Source organism: Piliocolobus tephrosceles, chromosome 9 (assembly GCF_002776525.5).
Source record: "Piliocolobus tephrosceles isolate RC106 chromosome 9, ASM277652v3, whole genome shotgun sequence".
Lineage (NCBI taxonomy): Eukaryota > Metazoa > Chordata > Mammalia > Primates > Cercopithecidae > Piliocolobus > Piliocolobus tephrosceles.
The window spans coordinates 55,829,422-55,854,123 of NC_045442.1; the positions used below are offsets into that span (position 1 = coordinate 55,829,422).

The window sequence follows — 24,702 nt, forward strand, 5'->3', positions numbered from 1 at the left end:
ATGGTGGCTCATACCTGTAATCCCAGCATTTTGGAAGGCCAAGACAGATGGACCACCTGAAGGCAGGACTTCAAGGCCAGCCTGGCCAACATAGTGAAACCCTGTCTCTACTAAAAGTATGAAAATCAGCTGGGCGTGGTGGCAGGCACCTGTAATCCCAGGTACTTGGGAGACTGAGACAAGAGAATCGCTTGAACCCAAGGAGGTGGAGGCTGCAGTGAGCTGAGACCACACCATTGCACTCCAGCTTGGGCAATGAGAACAAAACTCTGTCCAAAAAAAAAAGATTCTTATTCATGCAATTAAAAGGTAAGGCTATGGTGTCATTACAAGAGAGAATTTAAAAACAAAAACAAACCAAACTCCAACCTACAAAACCAAAGGAAAAGAAAAGAAATCCAGTGGACCCACAGGAACTTGGGGTGGTTCTCATTAATAATCACGCATTATTTTTTATAACACTCTCAATTGGGGGGTTTTGTTGATCCACAGCAGGGGTTGACCTGATGTTTCAGAATTAAGGGAAAAAAGTAAAAGCTACTAAAAACAATGAAGCACACAAAAGTTTTATTTTGAGGCTGAATAGGACACTGCTTCCTAATTTTATGTTCAAAGTCATTGCTTTTGGCAGACAATGTACACCAGGTTCTTCACATGCATGGAGACAGGCATGGTCACTTCCATTTTATATGTGACAAATCACATTATTAGACTGAAGCAATACAGCTGGAAAGTGGCGGAACTTGGGACCCAGACCCCGCGCCCAGAACCCCAAACCAGTGCTCTCTCCCACTGTATCACTGAGCAAACCCAAGAGAGGCTGCCTTCAGACTGCTCCGCCCATGAGTGCCTACCACACCCTGAGCACCTGGAAAGTCAAATGATTAACCATAGAAAAAAATACGCCACGTATGCTTGCCCAGGGGATGCAATGTTTCTTTGGAAACCCTCCTTAGGGTACAGTGGACAACTGAGAGCTGAGGCAAGCCTGATCAACCTCAAAATGGCTACAAGTAACACTTTCCACATTTGACAGTGTCTACTGTCCTGAAAACACATACTCAGTTTAAGAAAAAAAAAATTGTTTTGGGCCAGGCACAGGGGCTCATGCCTGTAATCCCAAATCCCAGCACTTTGGGAGGTCGAGGCAGGTGGACCGCATGAGACCAGGAGTTCAAGACCAACTTGGCCAACATGATGACACCCTGTCTCCACTAAAAAAAACAAAAAAAAAAAAAAAAAAAAAAAAAAGCCTGGTGTACTGGCATGCACTTGTAGTCCCAGCCATGCACCTGTAGTCCCAGCCACTCAGGAGGCTGAGGCAGGAGAATACCTTGAACCCAGGAGGCAGGGGTTGCAGGGAGGTGGAGCTTGCAGTGAGCCGAGATCACACCACTGCACTTCAGCCTCGGTGACAGAGCGAGACTCTGTCTCAAAAAAGGGAAAGGAAAAAAAAAAAAAGTTAATCTGACATAGTCTTCCAACACTGGAAATGTTGACTAAATAGATGCTGTTTTCCTTCCAACTGTTTTTGATGTTCAAGGCCAAAAAAAAGCTGGTCAACTTTGCAGGGACCCACGAGAAAAGCAGGTGTAAGGAGGTGCTTACAGTGACAAGTCTATATTTAGCTAGCTCTTTAAAACTCAGGTTCTGCAAGACCAAGCAGCAATTAAAAGAACTAAGATGAATGAATAGAGAACAAGAAGAGTTCCCAGCACTTTCAACAAAAAAAGAACCCAATGGAACAAGCATCACTTAGTCGGAAAAATACAGCAAAGTATGTACATCTGTGCCTAAGGCTTTCATTCAATAAGCATGCTGTGCTGTCTTCTATCTGCAGGTACTATGCTAGTGGTAGGCGAGATCTATAGTTAACATATCATCCTTGCCCTAAAAATAGTTATGAACACTAAGCTTTAACAGTATCTACTAGTTATTGGGAGATGACAAACTTGTCTTCAAACCTTTAAACTATTTGCATAGCTTTTTAAATACAGTAGCTATGTCTTCCTCCAATATGTTTTCAATTGCTGCCATTTTTATTTGAAAGAATCCTTCTTTTATTTTTCTCAGCATTACGCCTCTGCCCTGAGGTAAACTAAAACAATAAAGGATGCAATCTAACATTGAAAAATCTCTTGCCCACCAAGCGGCGTTTGTCACAGAATGTTAATCTAAGGTAAGCCTCTCATTGGCTTGCAGGAAAATATCCATATTTTGACAGATGGTCTAACACTGTCAGTAGCTTTAGGTACTTCCTTTAAGACTACAGATTGAACTAGTAATAAAGCCTATCAGAGCTCTCAATTTTAGGAGGCAATTTCCTCTCAAGGGCTATACCCTAAGGAAAATTTGATGGTAAAGCTGTCATTACCAGAACTCAAGTAAGGTCACTGGGTTACACTAACCCATTTGGAAAATACTAAGCCATTCTGAGATCTAACTCTGTTTGCTAAAGACTCACAGTTTTTATAGTCCCCCAAAGACAGTGCTAAAACAAACAGTCCTGCTGCTTGCTTTGTTCTGTCACCTCTCAGGTGACATGCAACAGAAGCAGAGCATGGAGTTCCTGAACAAAGACAAGAAACAGAAAATATGGCTCTTCCTGGAACAAAGAAACTGCCAATAAAAAGAGAAACACGGCCAGGCACAGTGGCTCATGCCTATAATCCCAGCACTTTTAGAGGCTGAAGCAAGAGGATCGCTTGAGCCCAGAGTTTGGGACCAGCCTAGGAAACACAGTGAGACTCTGTCTCTACAAAAAAACATTAGCTGGACATGGTGGTGCACACACCTATAGTCCCAGCTACTCAGGAGACTGAGGTGAGAGGACTGCTGGAGCCCAGAAGGTCAAGGCTGCAGTGGGCGTGAGTACACCACTGCAATCCAGCCTGGGTGACAGACCGTGACCCTGTCAAAAAAAAATGACCCTGTCAAAAAAAAAAAAAAAGAGCTTTCTCGAGAGAAACACAGAAGTACCTCAGTCCCCTAAAATCATGAGACAAGGGTTAAGATGAGCGAGAGGTAGGAGGCAAATGTGCATAGGGACCTTGAAGAACTAATAACTACAGAATTTGTTTCATATAGTTTGTCTAAGAAAAATTCAGATATTCTCTTTTAAACAGATACCATGTAAACTCAAGCAACATGGTTCCAATAGGATTTGAATCAACACCCTGAATGGACTTGCCTACTTTAAAGCTATAGCTTATGGCACCACAGATGGAAAAATCCTGGGAAGCCTGGCGCAGGTTGACTCAAGACTAGCTGTCAGTTTCACCTCTGATGTCCATTTTCAACATGGGCAAACATTTCTAGGCATGACTTTAAATTTATAATCATAGGTGTTAATGCACTGTTACACGAACAACTTTAAATCTTCCAATAAGGTCAGAGATCCTGAACTAGAACAAAAATTATTCCATCTAATAACAAACAAGCATATTTATTAATATTTTGAAATGAAACTCATGTGTCTGCCTTAAATATATATAAAGCTAGATGCCTAGGCAGATTAAAAGCTTTTTTCAAAAATCAGAATTTTCAACAAATACATTTTTTATAAAGCCAATCCCAAAGATTATGGAACACTTTTATAACCCTTATTTGTGCTATAGGTTAACACTAATAAAAATATCCCTGTGGAATCAGAATCACATTATATAACAATGATCCCTCAGCAGATCACATTTTCAATGGAATTAGGGTTATATAAACAAAAGTTTGCTCCTTGGGATCCAACAAGAAAAATATATTAACATAAATGAAAAGGGCGTAAACGAAAAGGCAACTATATACTGAATTATAAATCAGTATAATTTTAAATTCTAAGTACTAAAGCAAGCATTTTCTTATATCATCCACTGATTATATAGTCTCAAAGTAAACCTCCAGCCCAATGAAATACACAAGTGTAGCATTAATTTGATCTTAAGCAGGCTAGCCTTAAGCATCATCCAATTACCAATAATTGTTGTGCTTATAATTTACAAAGGATTTCTGGAACCACTTCAATGAACCAGGCCTTTTACATAATAGATTCAAGAACTCTGCATCAAATGACTTTTTATTCTCAATAAATTCTCTCTAGCAGGTAGAGGCACTGAAAATCATTTACCTGGGAGAACCTCCTCCAACAGGTACCACAGGTGCATGTGTAGGCTGGATGCTGAGAGCACCTTCCCACCCAACATGCAGCAGGTTTGCTGGATCCCAGGTTTTGGGAAATGTCAATCCGCAGGCCTGGGCTTATTGTCAAGTCAGTCCTTGACAACTGAAGCAAGGCTTCTAGCCACTACCCCTAGGACCCAGGTTTTTCAAGACAACTTAAGAATAAACCAGGTCAGACGCGGTGGCTCACGCCTGTAATCCTAGCACTTTGGGAGGCTGAGGTGGGCAGATGACCTGAGGTCAGGAGTTTGAGTCCAGCCTGGCTAACATGGTGAAACCCTGTCTCTACGAAAAAATTAGCCAGGCATGGTGGTGCATGCCTGTAATCCCAGCTACTCGGGAGGCTGAGGCAGGAGAATCACTTGAACCTGGGAGGTGGAGGTTGCAGCAAGCCGAGATCGCACCACTGCACTCTAGCGTGGCTGACAAGAGCGAGACTCTGTCTCAAAAAATAAAAAAAAAAAAGAAACTTGAGATGCCATGCCCCCAGCTTTGTTTTCACTCGTCAACTAATATCTCCATTACTCCCAGTACCACAACTAACATCCTTGGTTTACTGAAAATTACCAAGGAATGGAGCTACCCGCATTGGACCAAGTAAAGGCCAGCCCAGGACAATAACTGCATTAAGCCATTAGACTGTCAAAAGCAATCATAATGTTATTAATATGAGCTTTGGAAAAAAGCTCAAAAATCTCTCTCAGAACATAGGAAGTCTCTCAAGAACCAACTTGTCAGCTGTTCTACTGAGCAAAAATTCAGACTCCCACCTCAAACTCAGTACTTCATCACTAAGGGCTTCTTGGGCCCACACTTATTTCCACCTCCTCCCCTTCTGTTACTGGTACCAGTATTCTGGGTCAATGCCTCACATCTCATGAGTTACCAAGGCCCATGCAGTCAGCCTCCAGAACAGCTGTTCCACACACATATTCTTTGTGTGTGCTATGTGCTCATGGCCCCAGTCTCGTTCAGGCCTTTTATTCCTTTTCCTTTGGGCTACTGCCAAAACCTCCTACTGGATCTCCCCAGGTCCACTGCAGATCATCCTGGCACAAGTCCTATTACTTCAATGTCCTGCTCAACACCCTCAATGGCTCCCTACTACCTGCGGACTAAGTCCAAACTCACTGGCATCGCATTCAAGTCCTTCCATGACCCAATCCCTATGCAAGCTTCCCACACCTTCCTCATGCTATTTTCACACTCAGTTGACGTGACAGTCCAAGGTTTGCAAGCATAAATGCCTTCAGGGTTCATGCATGCAGCAAACAAAGAATGGATGGGTTTAAGCCAGGGAGTGGTGGCTACTGTGGTTAAAGGAAAAGCTCATGTCCTTTTCTAGACTCTTAAAAAAAAAAATCCCATCATGCCAGCCAAACACTTTTGGTGACCACACTGGCTTCTAGATCACAACACCTGCTAGTCATGCCAGATCACTCTTACAGAAATCATGCCACTCACTCTGCCCACATGCCCCACTCATGCTGTGCCTCTGCCTATAGGGTCTGAATCCCTCCCCTCAATTTACTGAGACTGGGTGATAGTGTAAGACTTCCCCAATGCTTTCCCCCAGGCCCTCAGCATAATGTGCAGTCATCCTCAAGGTGTGAGAAGCACACTGTCATTCAAGTGCATTTTAATGTCTGTTTCATGATGTTTTTCTATATCTTTTCCATCAGCTACTTGTAAAGTCAGCTAATTCTCCAGGGTGATTATTACGTGTCAAGCACTTTATATACATCAACGTACTTGATGGTTGAATCTTCATAACTCTACAGTAGAAACTGTTACCTGCATTTTGCAAAGAGTGAAACCACAGCTTAAAGAGGTTAGGTGATCTGCCTGAAATTTCACAGGTAAAGGGTAAATCCAGGGTTCAAACTGAGGTCCCTGGCTTCAAAGCCTTTGCCCTCATCTCTGATGTGTGCTGCCATCCTAGAACACTTGGGGTACATTCTCAATCACTCTTTACAGGATTGCAAGCTCTAAGAAGGGCAGTGACTAGGATTTCCTTGATCCTACTCCAAAACATAGAAAATACATTGTGAATGCAAATACTGATTGAATAATGATAACACCCTCACTTCAGGATAAGCAAAACAACAGTTGGGGTGGGGGTGGATTAATCAAGATCTATGACATCACCCATATATCATGGTCTGCCCCAAAGCCCCTGTTTCTCTTCCTGTTTACAGCCCCTCTCCAATTCCTAGACATAATCAATATCCTAATTCTTATGGTATTTACTTCCTTGCATTTTTCCTAAAATTGTTTTTTTCAAACAACCTATGCATTCATTTATTTCCAAACATTAGTCTTGCTAGGTTTTGCATTCTTTCATATCCAGCTTCTTCTGCTAAATGAACTTGTTACTAATTGTGGTTTGTATTTTCATTGCTTTACAGAATCCAGCTATTTATAGCTGGATTCCTCTCAACTGATGACAGGCACTTGGGTCATTTCTATTCTTTTTTTTGAGACAGAGTCTTGCTCTGTCACCAGGCTGCAGTACAGTGGTGTGATCTCGGCTCGCTACAACCTGCGACTCCCTGGTTCAAGTGATTCTCCTGCCTCAGCCTCCCGAGTAGCTGGGATTACAGGAAGGCACCACCATGGCCAGCTAATTTTTGTATTGTTAGTAGACACGGGGTTTCACCATGTTGGCAAGGCTGGTCTCAATCTCCTGACCTCGTGATCTGCCCGCCTCGGCCTCCCAAAGTGCTGGGATTACAGGCGTGAGCCACCACGCCTGGCCATTTCTAGTTTTTTATCATGATCAAAGAACATTCTTCTACATATCTGGTACACATGTACATGTAATATGATATATGCCCAGGAGTGAAACCACTGGGTCATAGAGAATAAATATTTCCAACCTAATTAGGTACTACCAAATTGTTTTCAAATGGGTATAATGACTTCAGTTTTCTACCTGCAGTGCATAAGAATTTATTAGTAGTATCTTGTTGTGGTTTAATTCACCTTTCCTGACTACTAATGAGGTTGTATACTTTTTCCATTTGTTTACTGGCTTTTTGGCCATGTACTTATGTGAAGAGTCTCCTTAAATCATTTGCCATTTTTTGTCTGGGTTGTTTGTTTTCTTGCTGATTTGTAGCTTTTTGTCATTACATATGGTGCGTAGCTCTTCTCCCATTCTGTGGTTCATCCTTGCGTTTTCCTTATATGTCTCTGGTCCTCTCCTCTGGGCACATCTCCTGAGTAAATGCATTAATTTCCATGGCAATAAATAATTACTAAAGAAAACACTCCCAAATTTCTATCTCTAGCCCCGACTTCTCTGTTGAGAGTCAGAACCTCTGTCCAACTGCCTGTCTGTTCTCTCCATTTGGAAGCCCAGACGCTGCAAGTGAACTTCCGACCTTCCTACTCCAAACATACTCCACTTGCTGTCTTTTCCATCTTAAATGATGGTAACTATTCTTCCAGTCACTGAGACTCAAACCCCTGAGTTTTTCTTGATCCTTTTTTTTCTATACCACTTCTATTCCATCCACAAATCCTATGAGGCTATTTCTTCAAAATGTACCCAGAATCCAAAGTTTCACCATCTTCACTACTACTCCCTGAAAAATCCACTCCATCTCTTGGCATGTATTACCGAATATCCTTCTAAAATGCATTGCTCCCACCTTGGCCCCCACTCCATGATCTATTCATGACACAGCAACCAAATCAATCATTTTAAGAGTCACGTAGGATCATTTTGCTACTCTGCTCAAAACCCCGTGGTGGCTCCCATGCAGAATAAAAGCCAAAGTGCCAACAGTGGTTCCCAAACCTCTATCATATCAAGCCTCCAGACCCATTACCTTCCAATTTCATCTATCACTCTTCTCTCCCCATGATGTCAAACTAAACATATCAGTCTCTCTGCTGCTTCTCCAACATGGCAGGCACAATCTTACTTCAAGGCCTTAGCACTTTCTTGTTCTTTCTGCCTACAATACTCTCCCCATGAAAATCTATTTGGCTAGCTGCTGCTTCTCCCAGATTTTGCTTAAATATTACCTCAATGACTTGAACTTACCTAAAATTTCAACTGTCCCTATGCCCTTTACAGTGTTTTATATTTTTCCATGGCACTTAATTGCTCCTCTTGGTTTCTGATGCTTTCATATTTTCACATTTAACTGCTTATTGCTGGTACACAGAAATACAATTTTTCATGTGAGAAAATGGAATTCTAATTACTTATCTGTAGATTCTGAAGTTTTAAAAGTTTTTCACTTACACAATAATAAGTGGCAACATTAGTTCCTCCTTTCAATCCTTAACATCTTTTTCTTGCCTTTCTGCACTGGCTAGCAATCCACAACAAAAATCAATATAGGTAAATGCAGCAGGAATCCGTGTCTTGTTCTTGATTTTAAAGGGAAAGTTAACTTTTCATAATCAAACACAATGGTTTGGGCAGGCTTTTGGTAAACACTTTATTTATCTTATTTATTCTTGAGATGGAGTCTCACTCTGTTGCCCAGACTACAGTGCAGTGGTACGATCTTGGCTCAATACAACCTCTGCCTCCTGGTTCAACTGATTCTCCTGCCTCAGCCTCCCAAGCAGCTAGGACTACAGGTGTGCGCCACCATACCCGGCTAATTTATTTCTGGTGTTTTTAGTAGATGGGGTTTCACCATGCTGGTCAGGCTGGTCTTGAACTCCTGACCTCAAATGATCCCCCCATCTCGGCCTCCCAAAGTGCTGGGATTACAGGTGTGAGCCACTGCGTCTGGCCTATGTAAACACTTTTTTAAAAATTCAGGTTGAAGTTCTATTCTTAGTTCACTAAGATTCTTATCATGAATTGTTATACTGTATCAAATCCTTTCTCTCCATCTATTAACATGATCATGACTTTTTCTTTTTATTCTGTGAATGTGGCAAATTACACTTGCTGATTTTCTACTGGTAAACTAAACTTGCATTCCTTGTATAAACCCAACATGGTCATGGTGCATTGTTCTTTTAATATATTGCTGACTTCATTTACTTATATTTTGTTTGGGATTTTTGCTCATGATTGAGGCTGTACTATAATTTGCCTTTTCTGAACTACACTTAAATTTGAGCATTAAAGGTTATGTTACCCTTAAAATATATTGGGGACCCATTTTTTTCCCTTTAGAATTTCTGGAAGACAAATTTTTTTTTTTTTTTTTTTTTTTTTTTGAGACAGAGTGTTGCTCTGTCGCCCAGGCTAGAGTACAGTAGTGCGATCTCAGCTCACTGCAAGCTCCGCCTTCCGGGTTCATGCCATTCTCCTGCCTCAGCCTCCCGAGTAGCTGGGACTACAGCCACCCACCACCACACCCGGCTAATTTTTTCTGTATTTTTAGTAGAGACGTGGTTTCACCGTGTTAGCCAGGATGGTCTCAATCTCCTGACCTCGTGATCCACCTGCCTCGGCCTCCCAAAGTGCTGGGATTACAGGCGTGAGCCATGGCACCCGGCCGGAAGACAAATTACTTTATCCTTGAATGTTTGGTACAACTCTCAGTGAAACCATTTGGACCTGGAATTCATTGTTTATGAAGGTTGTTGATCTCTATTTCAACTTCTTTACAGGACAGAAGACAGTTTTTTCTTCCTCGGTCAGCTGTAGAAAGTTATGTTTTTCTAAGAATTTGTCCATATCATATAAATTTCAAATGTATTGCCATATAGTTATTCATTAGTTTTTCACTTAACATTTGAACGTCTACAAGAAAAGTAATATGTTTCCGGTTTCCTGCCAAAGATTTCAAGGTCGGCTTTTACTTCTCTGAGTATAGTAAGCATGGTTGCTTTATAGTAATATGCCCGGTAATTCCAATATTTGAAGTATCTGTGTAGTCTATTTCTGTTATTTCTGGTCACTTACATACATCGAATCTCATATCTTCATGTGCATGGATCTTTAACTATGGGCTGAATATTGTATTTGAAAATTTATTGGCAGGAGAAGCTTGTAGCCTAGGATGACAGTAACTTCCTCCAGAAAATTCCATTTTCTTTGGCTGAGCACTATGTTTGGGTCTACCTTAATCCAAAATCAAAGCCTTATGTCTCTGATTTACCCAGCTGATGCAAAACTAGTTCACTCTTAGCCTAAGGATGCAGCCCTTCATGATTCCAGCTGGAGGTAGGGTTGACTGATCACTCTCTCTAACTTTGACTAAAAGCAATCCACTGACTTCTGCAGCCCCAGCTCCACACAACGACCAAAACCATAATTCACTATCTCAGGTGTTTCTGGATGAATTCCAAGTGCCCTCTGAATAAAAGCAGCCTTGGGTGCTTCATTCCCACCCTCCTTCAGATCTCTGCCCAAAAGTTCTTCACCATCATGTTAATTATTTGACAAAGAAGGATTTTGTTAAGTTTTTGTTTATCTTCAGTGAGGTATGTCTGAGTTATCTAATCTGCTATTTTCTACAGGAAAAGCCACAATATAACTTTTATAAAGAGAAAAAATAGCTACGTTCTTCCAGAAATTAGTTATTTGTTATTTTGGTTCCTTGTTAGCAACACCGAGAACCAGAGTCAGGCCCTCACTTCTAAGCAGATGGCTTCAGGATAATATCAGACTTCCCATCTACTTGGAATACCTAAAGAGCTAAGTTTGGTTTCCGGGATTTTCAGGAGCACGATGCCACTAAAAGCATTAACACCTTTAAAAAATGTCTGGTTAGGAGGAATATTAAAAAAAAAAAAAGCTCCATGGAAAAGATTTTTAAAGTCCTTGCACGGCATGGTGGCTTATGCCTGTAATCCAGCACTTTGGGAGGCTAAGGCAGGCAGATCACTTGTGGTCAGGAATCCAAGACCAGCCCAGCCAACATGGTGAAACCCTGTCTCTACAAAAAAAAAAAAAAAAAATACAAAAAAAAAAGAATAAAAAATTAGCTGGGCTAGTTAAAATTAGCCCCGTTACTCAGGAGGCTAAGGCATGAGAATCACTTGAGCCCAAGAGACGGAGGCTGTGGTGAGCCAAGATCATGCCAGCCTGGGTGACAGAGACAGACTCTGTCTCCAAATAAATAAATAAATAAATAAATAAATAATAAAAAGAAAAGAAATCCTTTTAGGCTCTGGCATATTGAAAAATCCATTCTGTAAAAACTGGCATTTTCTCCTGAAGAAGACGGAGTGTTTAGCCCAAAGAATTCATTCTAAGATGAGGCATTATTGAAAATTAAAATAAAAGGCCTCATCTTTCTTCCCAAGTTTATGAATGGAGGAAACAGGAGGGTGAGGACAGCAGTGGGATATAACTCTGTATTTTAATTACTGACTGGGCTGACTGTAAATTGTTTAAAAATGAAATGCAACACATTGTAACATTTAGAACTACAAAGTTTGGAAGTTATTTTAAAACTGTTTCTAGTGATAGCTAGGATCCATAGATAGTGGAGTCTAGTATCCTTCAATAGACAAGATTCACCTTTCCAACTAGAAATAACAATGTTTCTCCAACCTACTTTGGTAAATAAAGCAAGTTTAACTCCAGCTTCACCTAATCATTTTTATCTTTCTTTTCTTCTACCTTTATTTTTTCTTCCACCTACTTTTTCTCAGATTTTATGTCAAAAAAAGTCAGCATGGGAAGCTTTTGAGCCCTTACTTTTGTCCTTAAGCGTTTTTTTGGAACCTGTGTTAGCACATCACATCTAGCCTTAACCTTAGTACACGCACACGCACACACACTTTAAAAGAAACTCAGTAATTTCAACACTGAAGAACTATGTCAGGTTTATTTTATTATCTACTCACAACAAATTACATTGCAATGAGAGATTTTTGCCATGCTACTAACAGAATTCTGGCTTATTATCTGGCCACTGGTGGCTGCAGTATTTAAAATGCATTAAAAACAACCCAGTAGCTCTTTGCAGACGTACTGTGAATGCAATCTGTGAACCTCTTGCTCCTGAAAAGATAGACAAAGCTGAGGTTCAGGTAATTTGGAAAGAAAACAACAAGAAAAAGCTCTGTTCCAACTGTTTTGAAAGCTATTTTGTGATAGCAAATTTCTCTGATCACTATTAAGGGCCCTGAAAAACAAGCCAGGAGGGCCACAGATCTAGCCATCTAAATATAAAGGACATATTTCATTTAGATCTCTCCCCTACCATAGGGAGAACCAAGGTTTCATCTGAATGGATGCAATGGCGTCATGGTCTTGGTGCCTTTGAAATTAACTAAATGAAATTTCATACATTATTTATCAGCTTGACATGTGATTTTGCTGTTTGCATAAACAAAATTTCATTGCCATCTTAGTGGCTTGGGAACTTGAAGGTGAGCGAGGGCGAAGAGGATGCTTCAGATTCTAGTGTACATGCTGGAAAAGAAGAGAATTGGGAGTCTATACTCACTCCCTTTGCCTGTAGAAATGTCATGCCACTCAGAAAGAGACTCTTTCTGGGGTTAAGTAAGCATACACTCTAGAAAAGAAGGAATCCAGTAAGATGGTATTGCAAGGAGAAACCACTCCTCCAGAATTGACAGGACAAGTGAAAGAAGGCAAACGAAGTGCTAATAAGCCCTTTGTCTAGATGAACAGGCAAATCTGGAGACTTAGAAATTCTTCTTCCCCATTTTATTTCTGTGTAAATGAGACAGACGAATAATTCTGTTGCATGATATCCTTCTGAACTGCTCGGCTATAAATCATTTGGCAGAGGTAGTTTCAGCAGCAGTTTTGCCCACAACTTCCTTCCTATCCTCTATCATCTTTCCATAGATGCTAGAAAAACTCCAACTACTTTAGTTCCAGGAAGCATTCTTACCTCAGGAACCAAGTCAACAATAATAAAAATAAACCATATCACCTTAATAAGAGATCCAGGACTTTTCTTCTTAAGTATTTCCAACCATCAATGTGTGTCCCCTTTATTAGGGTATGGCTATAATTTTTATTAGAGTTAGAGCAGCATTATTTTCTGAGAATCAGATCCTATTTCAAATGTGAATTGAAAGTACCGTACTACAAATCTATTGATTATTTTAAGGTCTGAAATCTGCAAGCTGGATTAGATGGAAAAGATTAAGATATATGTAATATGCAGTACTCTTCTTAACCCAGTCATAATCTATGGTTAAAAAAATAGTTTATTAACTTTTGGTAGTGGTATTTGTTGAGAACAGTGTAGACAATCCAGAACAAGCTGAGTGTGCTCCCAAAGAGCAGAAAGTCAAGTTGAGGCTTTGGGCCTGCATAAAAGCAGGTGGGAAAATCCACAATTCCTAAAACCATTATCAATCTCAGTGTCTGAGATAATTGATAAGTCTTCCAGTAGGCATTTGTGATTGGTGGTTAAGAGTTTGCCAGGGGAATTATAATTTTTTACTTTTTTGAGACCGAGTCTCGCTCTGTCGCCCAAGCTGGAGTGCAGCGACGCGGTCTCGGCTCACTGCAAGCTCCGCCTCCCGGGTTCACGCCATTCTCCTGCCTCAGTCTCCCGAGTAGCTGGGAGTCTAAAAGGCCATTCTTCAGAATGTTATAGAGTAATTATACTTGGGTGCTGAACTTACAGGTTATCTTATTTTCTTTGTGCCCTATTCCTTCTAATTTTGTAACAGCAACATGATACATTTGTAAGTAGAAAACATCTTATTTTTTGAAAAGGAAATTTTAAAATTCTGATGCCTGGTTTGTCCTTACCTTTTGAAACCACCTCCTTCTGTGTCTTTGACTTAGAGAGTTCAGAGTCCTGCTATGCTAGTAGCATCTCTTTGTCATGGGCAGCAGTGCATGAAGCCTCCTGCAGAGTCAGGCTCATTTGCAAGTGACAGGAGATTCTGGACTGCCCAAATCATTAAGAACTAGTATAATCAGAATGCTCTAATGATTAGCTTAACTGTTTTGTCAGTCTTTGTATGATTCACTCTACTAGTCCTCTATTGTAAAACTTCTTTTCATTTTTTAAAAAAATTTCTAGGCCGGGAGTGGTGGCTCACACCTATAATTCCAACACTTTGGGATGCCAAGGCATGCGGATCACTTGAGGTCAGGAGTTCAAGACCAGCCTGGCCAACATGGTGAAACCCTGTCTCTACTAAAAATATTAGCCGGGCATGGTGGCGAGTGCCTGTAATCCCAGCTACTCGGAAGGTGAACCGAGATCACAGCATTGTACTCCAGCCTAGGTGACAGAGTGAGACTCCATCTCAAAAATAAACAAAGAAATAAATAAGATTCATTATACATCATTTCACTTAAAGACACAGTTTCTAAGAACTTACTGGCAACATTAAGTGAGGACTTACTGTATATTAAATTCTTCCTTTGAGACAGTCTCACCCTATTCCCCAGGCTGGAGTGCAGCAGCATGATCTCAGCTCACTGCAACCTCTGCCTCCTGGGTTCAAGCAATTATCCTGCCTCAGCCTCCTGAGTAGTTGAGATTACAAGTGTGTGCCACCACATCCAACTAATTTTTTGTATTTTTAGTAGAGACAGGGTTTTGCCATGTTGGCCAGGCTGGTCTTGTACTCCTGGCATCAAAGTAATCCACCCACCTTGGCCTCCCAAAGTGCTGAGATTACAGGTGTGAGCCACCACGCTCAGCCTGTATATAAAAATTCTGATAAGTTTGCTCAAATGCTTCTTATAGGTTTTAATTACAAATAATGATTAAAGCACAACCTCTCTTCAAGGCATTCGAGAGTAGAATTTAGCTCTAATGTAGGTTCATGTTAAACAAAAGTAATAGAGTTCTTTTTGGAACAATGTCTCACCAATCAGGGAGTGAATCCCATGGCCTGGGCTCAGAGAGATGTAGACTTCTCAGTCAAGAGTTCTCATGAGATAAAGATACAATGTTGTGTCTGTACTGGATAGACACAAAAGCAAGGGAGAAGAGCTGCATGCTCCCTTTTGTATGTGTTTTCCTGTTGGTGAGGATGAAAACATATGGCGGTGTTTAAGCCATCTCCCAAAATGGATCTTTTAAAGGGCAAAGGGATTTACTCTCATGTATACTGAATTAAACTTGATTTCATTTTTTAAAGGTATTGGATACCCAACTTGGCCATAGCAGACAGGAAGGGACACGTCTCTTCTATAGCAAGTCTCATTTTGTTCTCAGGATCAAAGAATCCCTTTGAAATGCACATAAAAGCATTGTCCAATCACTATCAGAAATAAAAGTCAAAGCACTCTGACAAAACAAAAATTGATCTGTCCATAGCCTCTCAGCAGCCTTTGGGTGAAAAATGTTGAACACTTTCACAGTGAACGGGTCAATGCACCCATCTGTCTGTGGGTGACACTTGTAGCATGATTTCTCTTAGCAGGCTTTTTTTTTAGCAAGGTCCTATGCAGAAACAAACATCCTAGAAAGCCATATTAAAATAATTACGTAGTTGAAAAAGTCTATTGGTATCAAGTAGTCCAAAAATCTTCCAGATGGAAAACAGTATTTCCATGCTGGGTGGCAGAAAACGTGGGCATTCAACAAAAGACTGGTTAAACCTATTAAGGAAATACATATTGGAAGCCTGAGGGATGAGTATCATAGGCTGAACAGCCCTTCCCCTGCTGCAGCTATGATATCCCTCAATCGGCCAACAATGGAGGGCAGGTTCTCAGTCACTTATCAAAAAATAGACATGTTGTGATACCTGGTATCTAAGGCAACAGATCTCCTATCATGGCTCAGAATGGCAACAGCTTCAGATCTTGCCAGAGACCTGAACCTAAAACTACCTGCTATCCATCTCCTTTCAAACACCTGAAGACCAGGGGAAGGGAATGGGCATTATTGTTTAATGGGCACAGAGTTTCAGTTTGAAAAAGTTCTGGAGATGGATGGTGGTGACGGCTACACAACAAGGTAAAAATGCTTAACGCCACTGAATTGCACACTCAAAAATGGCTAAAATGGTAAATTTTATGTTAAGTAAATTTTACCACAACATTAAAATAAAAAGCCTAAAAACCAAGCTGGGATGCATGACAAATTGTCTCAGGGACATGCTAACCATCCATCTGTCCAGATTCTACAAGCTGAATCACCAACAAGCTACAGACCCATCTAGAGATCCCCAAACAATGTTTTCAAAGAATCACACCTTCATACTATGCCCTTACTTTTGGCTGAAGGCAAACACAAGAAAGGCCCGCTTGAAGGCTATGGCTACACATTGTATACCACTTTTGGCAAAAATAGTTTATTTTGTTCAGTTTATATACCATTCAATCCCTTTAGAAAGATCCACTATCCACTGAAAAAGGTTTCTATGACCTTTTTTTCTCCTGACCAAGAAATACTGTTTTAGATATAAGATTTATAAAAACACAGTCACTACATTTCTACATCATAGCAATATTCAGAGGATGCTCAGAGCTTCAATTTTAAGTTCGAGCCTTCTTACACCAAGTATACAACTATAAGTAACTTCCTTTGCTCTTGCATTATGTTCTTATGTTTTCATTCTTTTTTATGTTTTCATTCTTTTTCAGTATCTTATTTTAAGGAACATCAATATCCTTGGGAGGTAGGTGGGTTACATAAGTGAATGAGAGGTCAATTACAGACTATACAATCACTCATACTGGAGATATATAATAGAGAAAAGGAACATGATCTGGCTAGGTCTTGACTGTCCTATAATGTACTTTGGCTAAAGACTCCAAAAAACAACCATGTATATTGAAAAAAAAAAAAAAAAAAGTTTCTTGTTGTGTCAAAAATTATGGCACCTGATTACACATACACTTAGGAAAAACAAACCATAATTACATCCCCATGATTCCAGAAGCACCAGGTAAAATAAGTCATTTAATGCTGCCCCAGTGAGATATACTAAAAGGTCAAACTAACCTTCTCCATCCATTTCTCTCTAAATCACAATGCAAATGAGTAAACGAAAACTTTCAGTACAAAAATGTTGCCAAAAATCTCTGCTAGATAGTAATGCCTGGGTACCTATTCTTCACATTTCAGGAACTACCATATAAACCAACTCTTGTGCAAGATTAACAGTATCTTTATTCAGTAATTAGGTAGAAAAATGAGACTAATAGAAAGACAAGGGTAAAAGCTGCCTGGAACATGTTATGGTCTTAACATTAAAGTTTCTTCATCAGAGTTTCCAGTATCCTCTTACAGGATCATCTATGTGGGGAGGTAAGAAAATAACTTAGGAAGATTTTTTAAAAAGCCTCAAATAACTTCTTATTACAACCTCACTAATATATACTTCAAGCAAATTAATGAAATTGTTATTGATGATGTCAAAACATATATCTGGGGTTGTTTCACAGACATCTAAAGACAAAATGGTAATAACGTTCTGATAATTTTATACCTCCTCACTATTTTAGACAAGCTATGTTAAATAATGAAAACTCAATATCCCACTTATTTTTAAGTTCATACTAACCCACAAGATATTTCCCCTAAGTAAATTTTACTTTGTACTTTACCAGTAAGGTTTGAAGGGGGGAAAAAAAAGAAGGGGGAGAGAATGAGCCTCTAAAGTAGAGAAATCAAACCTTCCAATATGTTGTGTGTGGCACATTCTATATATTACTTGTGATCAATGTTGAGTTTTAATAGCAGTCTGATATTTGTTCAGTAACATATTACTCACCCATCTGAACATGGTTCATTGCGGGTAGTTTTAACTATCATGGATACCTTTCTATTTCCTAAAGATGTTTCACTTTATATCCTCATATTTTAGTGCAAAAGACCCACCTATGACTGCCAAAAAGTTTATGTACTTATTATCGACTCAACATAAAAGGAGAAAAATTTCACATTTGGCATTAGTCCCCATACTTCCAAAAAGCTACATTCAACATCTCATGCCAAGATCTTGTGCTCATCAGCAATTTTTTAGAAATGCTCAGGGTACAAAACAGCTTACCTAACATATGCAGATGAGCTAGAAAACCACAGTCTTGACTGTTACACCATTGCCACCCTTACCTGGTATTGGGAATCTCCAAAGAACTTAAGCTACAACCTCATCAGCAAATGTTACAAGTAAAGTGCCATATCCTCTCATTTTCTCCTAGAGAGGAAAACAGGCAGGGAAGATGAGGGAGTAGAAAAGATAATTTACCTGCATCAATTTTCTGGAGAGCTCATTAGTGAGGAACTCTTCTTCTTTCTCATAATTTACAGCAAGTGTTTCTTTCTCCTTCTGCAAAGCCTGAATTTTCTTGAATAAAGTGTTACTAATGAATTCTTCTTCCTGCTCAGCCCTGGCTTGCTGTTTAAAAAAAAAAAAGGAAAGAACAAAACAAAACACGTTAGGGAAACAGGAAATTTACTAATTGAAATATAGTTCTTATTTCCGGAAGGGGTACCCATTTTAAATAGAGCTCTATTTTTAGCTGTGAACCAACACACTCAAGAAATGCAAAACAGAGGAATTCAGCAGAGTCTATAGAAATGAATATTACTATTATGCCAAAGAGGCCCCCCTTCACTACGTGTGGTCCTTATTCTTAAAGTGATATTTCAAAGAAATTAGCAAAGATCACATTGCAGTTTTTATGAAACTATCCCAAATCAATAACCAGAATACAGAAAGATCCTTCTAATGTAGCAGACGGGTCCAGTCCTGCGCTATGTACGTCAATTCATGATAACTCTCACAGGTTGCTACATCTCGAAGGTTTACAATTAAAATATCTGGCAACATTTTTTACTGGAGCAGAGCTCAACTCACTTAAAAGTAAAATTATGTCACCTCTTTATAATTTCAACTAAAGGGTTTGGATAGGTTTGGATACGTCATTAAAAAGGCATTATGGGCCAGGTAGTGACTTCCACATGTAATCCTAGCACTTTGGGAGGCATAGGTGTGTGGATCACTTTGAGCTCAAGAGTTGAGACCAGCCTGGGCAGCATGGCAAAATCCTGTCTCTATCAAAAACACAAAAAATTAGCCAGGCATCGTGGCACATGCCTGTGGTTCCAGCTACTCGGGAGGCTAAGGCAAGAGGATCACTTGAACCTGGAAGACGGAGGTTGCAGTGAGCCGAGATCATGCCACTGCACACCAGCCTGGGTGACAGAGCTGACAGAGATTATGTTGTCTCAAAATAATAAATAAAATAAAAAATAAAAGGCATTACAAATGTACATGGACACATGTTCACTGAATAGCTCAATAATTAGTAGAAAAAAAAATTACACCAAATGGCTGAAAACTAGTTATTAGGAGGTAGTGGGAATCTAGGGGTGAGGGGTAAAGGTGGGTGAGAGGGGCTTTATGTTTCACTTTATTTCCCTACTGGGAATTTTTTCAGAGATGAAGTCAACAAGAGGGATTTGTGAATTTTAAAAACAGAAGAGAAGGGAGTCAAGCATTATTCAATGGAGATGAAAATATTCTTCTGTAGATGCCCTCCTCTCTCCCTGAAAAAAATGTTTTAAGAGATTAGGCTTATTATTATTCTGTCTAAACAGAAAAGCCTAACCATCTTTGAAGGAAATTAACCTTTTCAAAAAGGGCATCCATGTTTCAAACAAATTCAATTCTATTTAAAGAACTTTTTAAACCACAACACTTTGATTCATTTATACCAAATAATGCATTTCTGTTTTATCTGCCAATCGAGGGAGGAAGAGCCACATTGAATTCCAAGCCTCCAGCACCTGTCATTTATAATATTCCAAGAGAACCAGACCAGCAGAAGACAAAAGGGCACCCACATTAAACGATTACCACCTCTTACTGTAAAAGGCTCCGACAATCAATCCCAACTCTGGCAGTTTCGATTTCTGTATATACTCACCAGCTTCCCCAACATCCACACACTCTAATATCTACAGTTTCTACCTCCCTGCTCCCCATCACTGTGGCCCTAGAGGAGGTATACCAGCTTTTGGTACTGCTTGCTGAGCAGTTCTACAAAGAGAGTCACACATAGTACACAGACTGAAAAACAGCTACACAAACACAAACAGTGGAGGCTTTGGGAGAAGGTCTAGTACTCACATTTTTAAGCCATTCTGGGGCAGTCCAAGAGAGCTAAGCAACAAAGACAAAATCCTTCAGCTAGTAAATTTGTATTACCAGCCAAGGCACCCAGTGAGCAGTCCACAGGTTCCCCCAGTGGTTCCCTTACATACCTCCTCTTTCATTAATGCTTCTCAATGTCTTATTCTTTCCACTACAGTCAAGGAAAACTGCTAAGAACTCGTACTTCTCCTCCCGCTTTAAATCAATCCCCACTTGCCTTCCAAACTCTCAAACTTAAGGATTTCACACTAGTGCCATGAGCAGGAATCCAAAGTATTTATTTAAGACATATTTGACACATACATATCCAAGCCTGCCACCTATCCAAACTACTTGTTTTTCTGGTTTTGACCGACAAAGTCCTATATGATTTGAATTCTGACTATTCTAAAAGTTAAAGAACAGAAAGGCTGAGAGGAACTGTAGCGCTCTTGCAGGTGATTCTAGCCTTGGCATTCAAAAGGGTGGTTGCCATAAACTCATTTCATTATCAGAGCAGACTCAACTTCTTGCACATTAACGCACATTTAGTATTTTAGATAACTGGTAAATTTTATTATAAGCAGAAAAAGTGAAGTGGACTCAGAGGCTAGGCAGAGCACATTTCCCTTTACACAGGGGCCTAGAAGTGATAAATAGAAAATAAGAAACAAAGAGATTATTCCTGTGAGAAGTTGAAAATCAACCTTAAGAGTTTATTTGTGAAGCCCCCTCCCCCCCACCCCCCAATCATCTAGCTACTAAGTTAGAGACAGGAGATTTCACTGTAACATACAAAAGAATTTTCGGTAGAAAGTAGATTGTGGCTCTAGGCCAGGCGCAGTGGCTCACGCCTGTAATCCCACCACTTTGGGAGTCCAAGGCGGGTGGATCACGAGGTCAGGAGTTCAAGACTAGCCTGGCAAAGATGGTGAAACCCCGTCTCTACTAAAAATACAAAAATTAGCTGAGCATGGTGGTGAGTGCCTGTAATCTCAGCTACTCGGCAAAGATGGTGAAACCCCGTCTCTACTAAAGATACAAAAATTAGCTGAGCGTGGTGGTGAGTGCCTGTAATCTCAGCTACTCGGCAAAGATGGTGAAACCCCGTCTCTACTAAAAATACAAAAATTAGCTGAGCGTGGTGGTGAGTGCTGTAATCCCAGCTACCCAGGAAGCGGAGGTTGCAGTGAGCAAAGATCGTGCCACTACACTCCAGGCTGAGTGACAGAGTGAGAACCTGTCTCAACAAACAAACAAACAAACAAAAAACAAACCCCAAAAAGAAAGTAGATTAGCGGCTCAAGCAGAGGGGATGGGGAATGACTGCTCATGGCTACACAGTTTCTTTTTGAGGTGATGAAAATGTTCTGGAATTAGGGCTAATACTTTGTAAAACCTTCCCAATATACTAAAAACCACAGAACTATATACTTTAAAAGGGCGAGCGTTACAGCATGTGAATTGAATTATATCTTGATTTTTAAAAAAGGACTCATAATCAACACGCTGTATTCACAGAGGACCAGTTTCCTTTGCGTTTCTTCCCAAGGACGGCAGCAAAATGTAAAAATGGAGAGAGCTAGGCCTGCTCTAAATGTGCCTTCCAAAGATGTGTCACAGGTCCTGGGAGGCCGAGGCTTTGGCAAACAAAATTACTCACTGTTTTAGAATAGCTACTTATTTCTAAGCGAAGCTTATTAATAGAAAATGCCACTCTCAGGACCACTGAATGAACATCAGAAACTGTTCGGGTGCAGCCTGTCAAAATCTGGTTAACTTAGCAAAGGGTTAACATGGCCTAACACAGCTTTAATCAGAGGTCTCCTTTAAGATTTTGCCAGTTCTTAGTTCTAATTGCCTCTTAGGGCATCTAAACACCCAGAGAAAACATCAGTACAAGATTTCCAGGTCCCCCAAACATAAAAACCCCAGCTCCCTCTTTTTCCAGTTGGTGCAGATCATCTTAGGAATCAGCATATAAATGAGGACAAAAGGCAAAAATGCTATATCCAATACAGTCTCAGGAAAAAGAAAATTTAAATTGGATACCGTGTCCTGACAATATGCATAAACATAATTACCAGAGAATGAACCATGCATCATAAAAAAGTATTCAGTGTCCACTTGACTTCTCCCTGCAGATTTCTCCCCATATTACATGCAGTATCATCTCAATCTCAGTTTTAGTCCTGTTTGTTCCCCACTAATCCTAAGGCAAGACTTTTTATTTAAGCTATAAAACAAATTACCTTTCCAAGGTATTGCCTGCCCCAAAAGCAGTCAGCAAGGAGCCAGGTAGACAGTGGCCTACAAGCAAAGAAGCAAGCCCCAGGTACCATTCACAAGGCATGAAGGTGCACAGAGGGGAGAAAAAACAGGCTACCTCATGAAATCTCATTATTAGGTTTATCAATATATTTCCCTTTTTACCTAAAATGCTTGCAAGTCTCAGCATATCTAAACACATCCCAATTCAAAATTAAAAATCTACTTCCAAAGCTAAATAAATGAAGCAACGTTTACCTATAGCTCTGTAAATTCTCAAATAAAAATGTGAACAAAAAAATTAGGAACTCTTTGAAGGAAGAAACATTTTCCTACTGTTTTCTCTGTTTGTAGGGTAGACTGGGAAAATCTGGGGGAAACAAAAATTTATGATATTTTCGTGTTCCATATTCTGGTTCTAGTAGCTATACTTAGAAATTAAATTTGGTATAATCATAATCAATTATTTGTGTAATTTAACACATTGCCCCTCACCCAGCAGTAATCACTGTCTGTTAATGTGAGGACTACACCACAAAGCATCTCTTCATCATTCTTTTTCCATCCTACTAAAATCTAATAAAAGGGAAATAAAAGGGAAAGTAGGAACAGGAGAAATTTACAAAGTCCTGTGGGAAAAATAAACACCAAAAATATAACAGAAAATATTTTCTCCTGAGTCACCACATATTTAGGCAACCACACTCTAAATGAGCATAATTTTCTGCAGATAAGGAAAACACAGTTTGTTCTGACCTACTGCTAACATGACCTGAGCACAAATTTGATAGGAGATTCTAATGTGATTGTTAAGTGTTTCTGTTCTTTTATCAATGGCATTTTGGAGATCAAGGGTTAGTACAGAAAGAATTTTAAAACCCTCCACAATAGCACTCAACCACTGAAGAGAAAATCCAAGTGCCAAAACCAAAATCACGTAGGGTGGTGCAATTCATAATCTATTAAGCATAAGAAAAAGAACGGTTCTTCAAAGCAAGAAATGACAGACAAACATCTATTTGATGGCAGCCCTATCGATACGGTCAGGAGAAAGTTCAAGTGCCTACCAAGATAACATATTTGCACAGATTTTTTTTTTAAAGAATTACTTTTAAGTTAGTTGATGATATGTTTTAATAACAAAGAATCATGAAACTAAGACATCTTGAAGCTTTAAGAAAGAGTCCAGGCAGGCTCTATTTATTATTCTCATTATTTAAGTTTACTAGTTTGTTGTCTAGTCACAAATTAATGATCTTAACTGTCCCGTCCCGCGGGACAGTCGAACGGGCCCTGGAAGGGGGAGTGGGAATGGAGGAGACAATAAAACACGAGAAATGGAGACAAGACGGATAGCCTGATCAAGTCTCGTTTAATAATGATGGTGCGATGCCTTATATAGGCTGGCAGAGGAAGAGGTTGGGCCAGGGCGGTGACTGGGGGCCGGGTCTTCTCAAATTACAATTGCGCATGCGCCGTGGGTTTGTAATTTTCCCGGGCGCGGGATCGCACCTGCGCCTTAGGCTGCATATCTTTCTGGGCGCAAAAAGGTTGGCGCGCGCGGGAAAGGTTTGGGCGCGCGCGGGAAAGGTTTGGGCGCGCGCGGGAAAGGTTTGGGCGCGCGCGGGAAAGGTTTAGGCGCGCAGGGGAACAGCTTATAATGAAGAACCCGGAAATGTGCCATTTTGTCTCCGCTTTGCGGAGATCAAGCAACAGAGGTCGGCTAACTCCGGGCCTCATGGCTCCGGACACTTAACATCTCAGTTTAAAACAGCATCTGAAACCACATTATTAGGATAGCAGGGACCACCTAACACACAGGCAACCGAATAAAAGCTTGTTCTGTTTAAACTGTCCTTTCCTAGGTATACTACTGCACATAATGATTGTTCTGGGAGATGGTCAGAGTTTAGCAGAATCCCTCATGACCAATGGCTGGCAACTCTTACAGGATTAGCTTGACTGTTGGTCACAGAAATGGGTTTAACACCACCAACCGCTGTCCTGCAGGCATCTGTTTAATATTTAAGTGCCAGTGCAGCAGGGGTAGGTAACAGATGACACGGAAAACAAGCCTGTATGTGCCTTTATTTCTTGTATTAGAAGAAGCAAGAAGAAGATTTCAATCACATGCCTGAGAATTACGATTCTCCATTTAGTCTTAGGAAACACTAGACTAGTATATGTTTCCTCCACATACTGCACACTAGTTCACAATAAAAGCAACTAATAGTTGATAATTGAAGCATTCATATTATTTTCTCCATTCCAGTATTGCCAGCAAGTCAC

The 24,702-nt window shown here is 40.2% G+C and overlaps 1 protein-coding gene across 1 annotated transcript in view; it reads right to left on the bottom strand.

The window, feature by feature from the left end:
- The window catches only part of CCDC6 (coiled-coil domain containing 6), a 127,608-nt gene that overhangs the window by 52,901 nt on the left and 50,005 nt on the right, over positions 1–24,702 (bottom strand). The window contains exon 2 of the mRNA XM_023185580.1: positions 18,256–18,405. Coding sequence (XP_023041348.1) covers positions 18,256–18,405 — 150 coding nt within the window. The remainder of the gene's footprint in view (positions 1–18,255; positions 18,406–24,702) is intronic.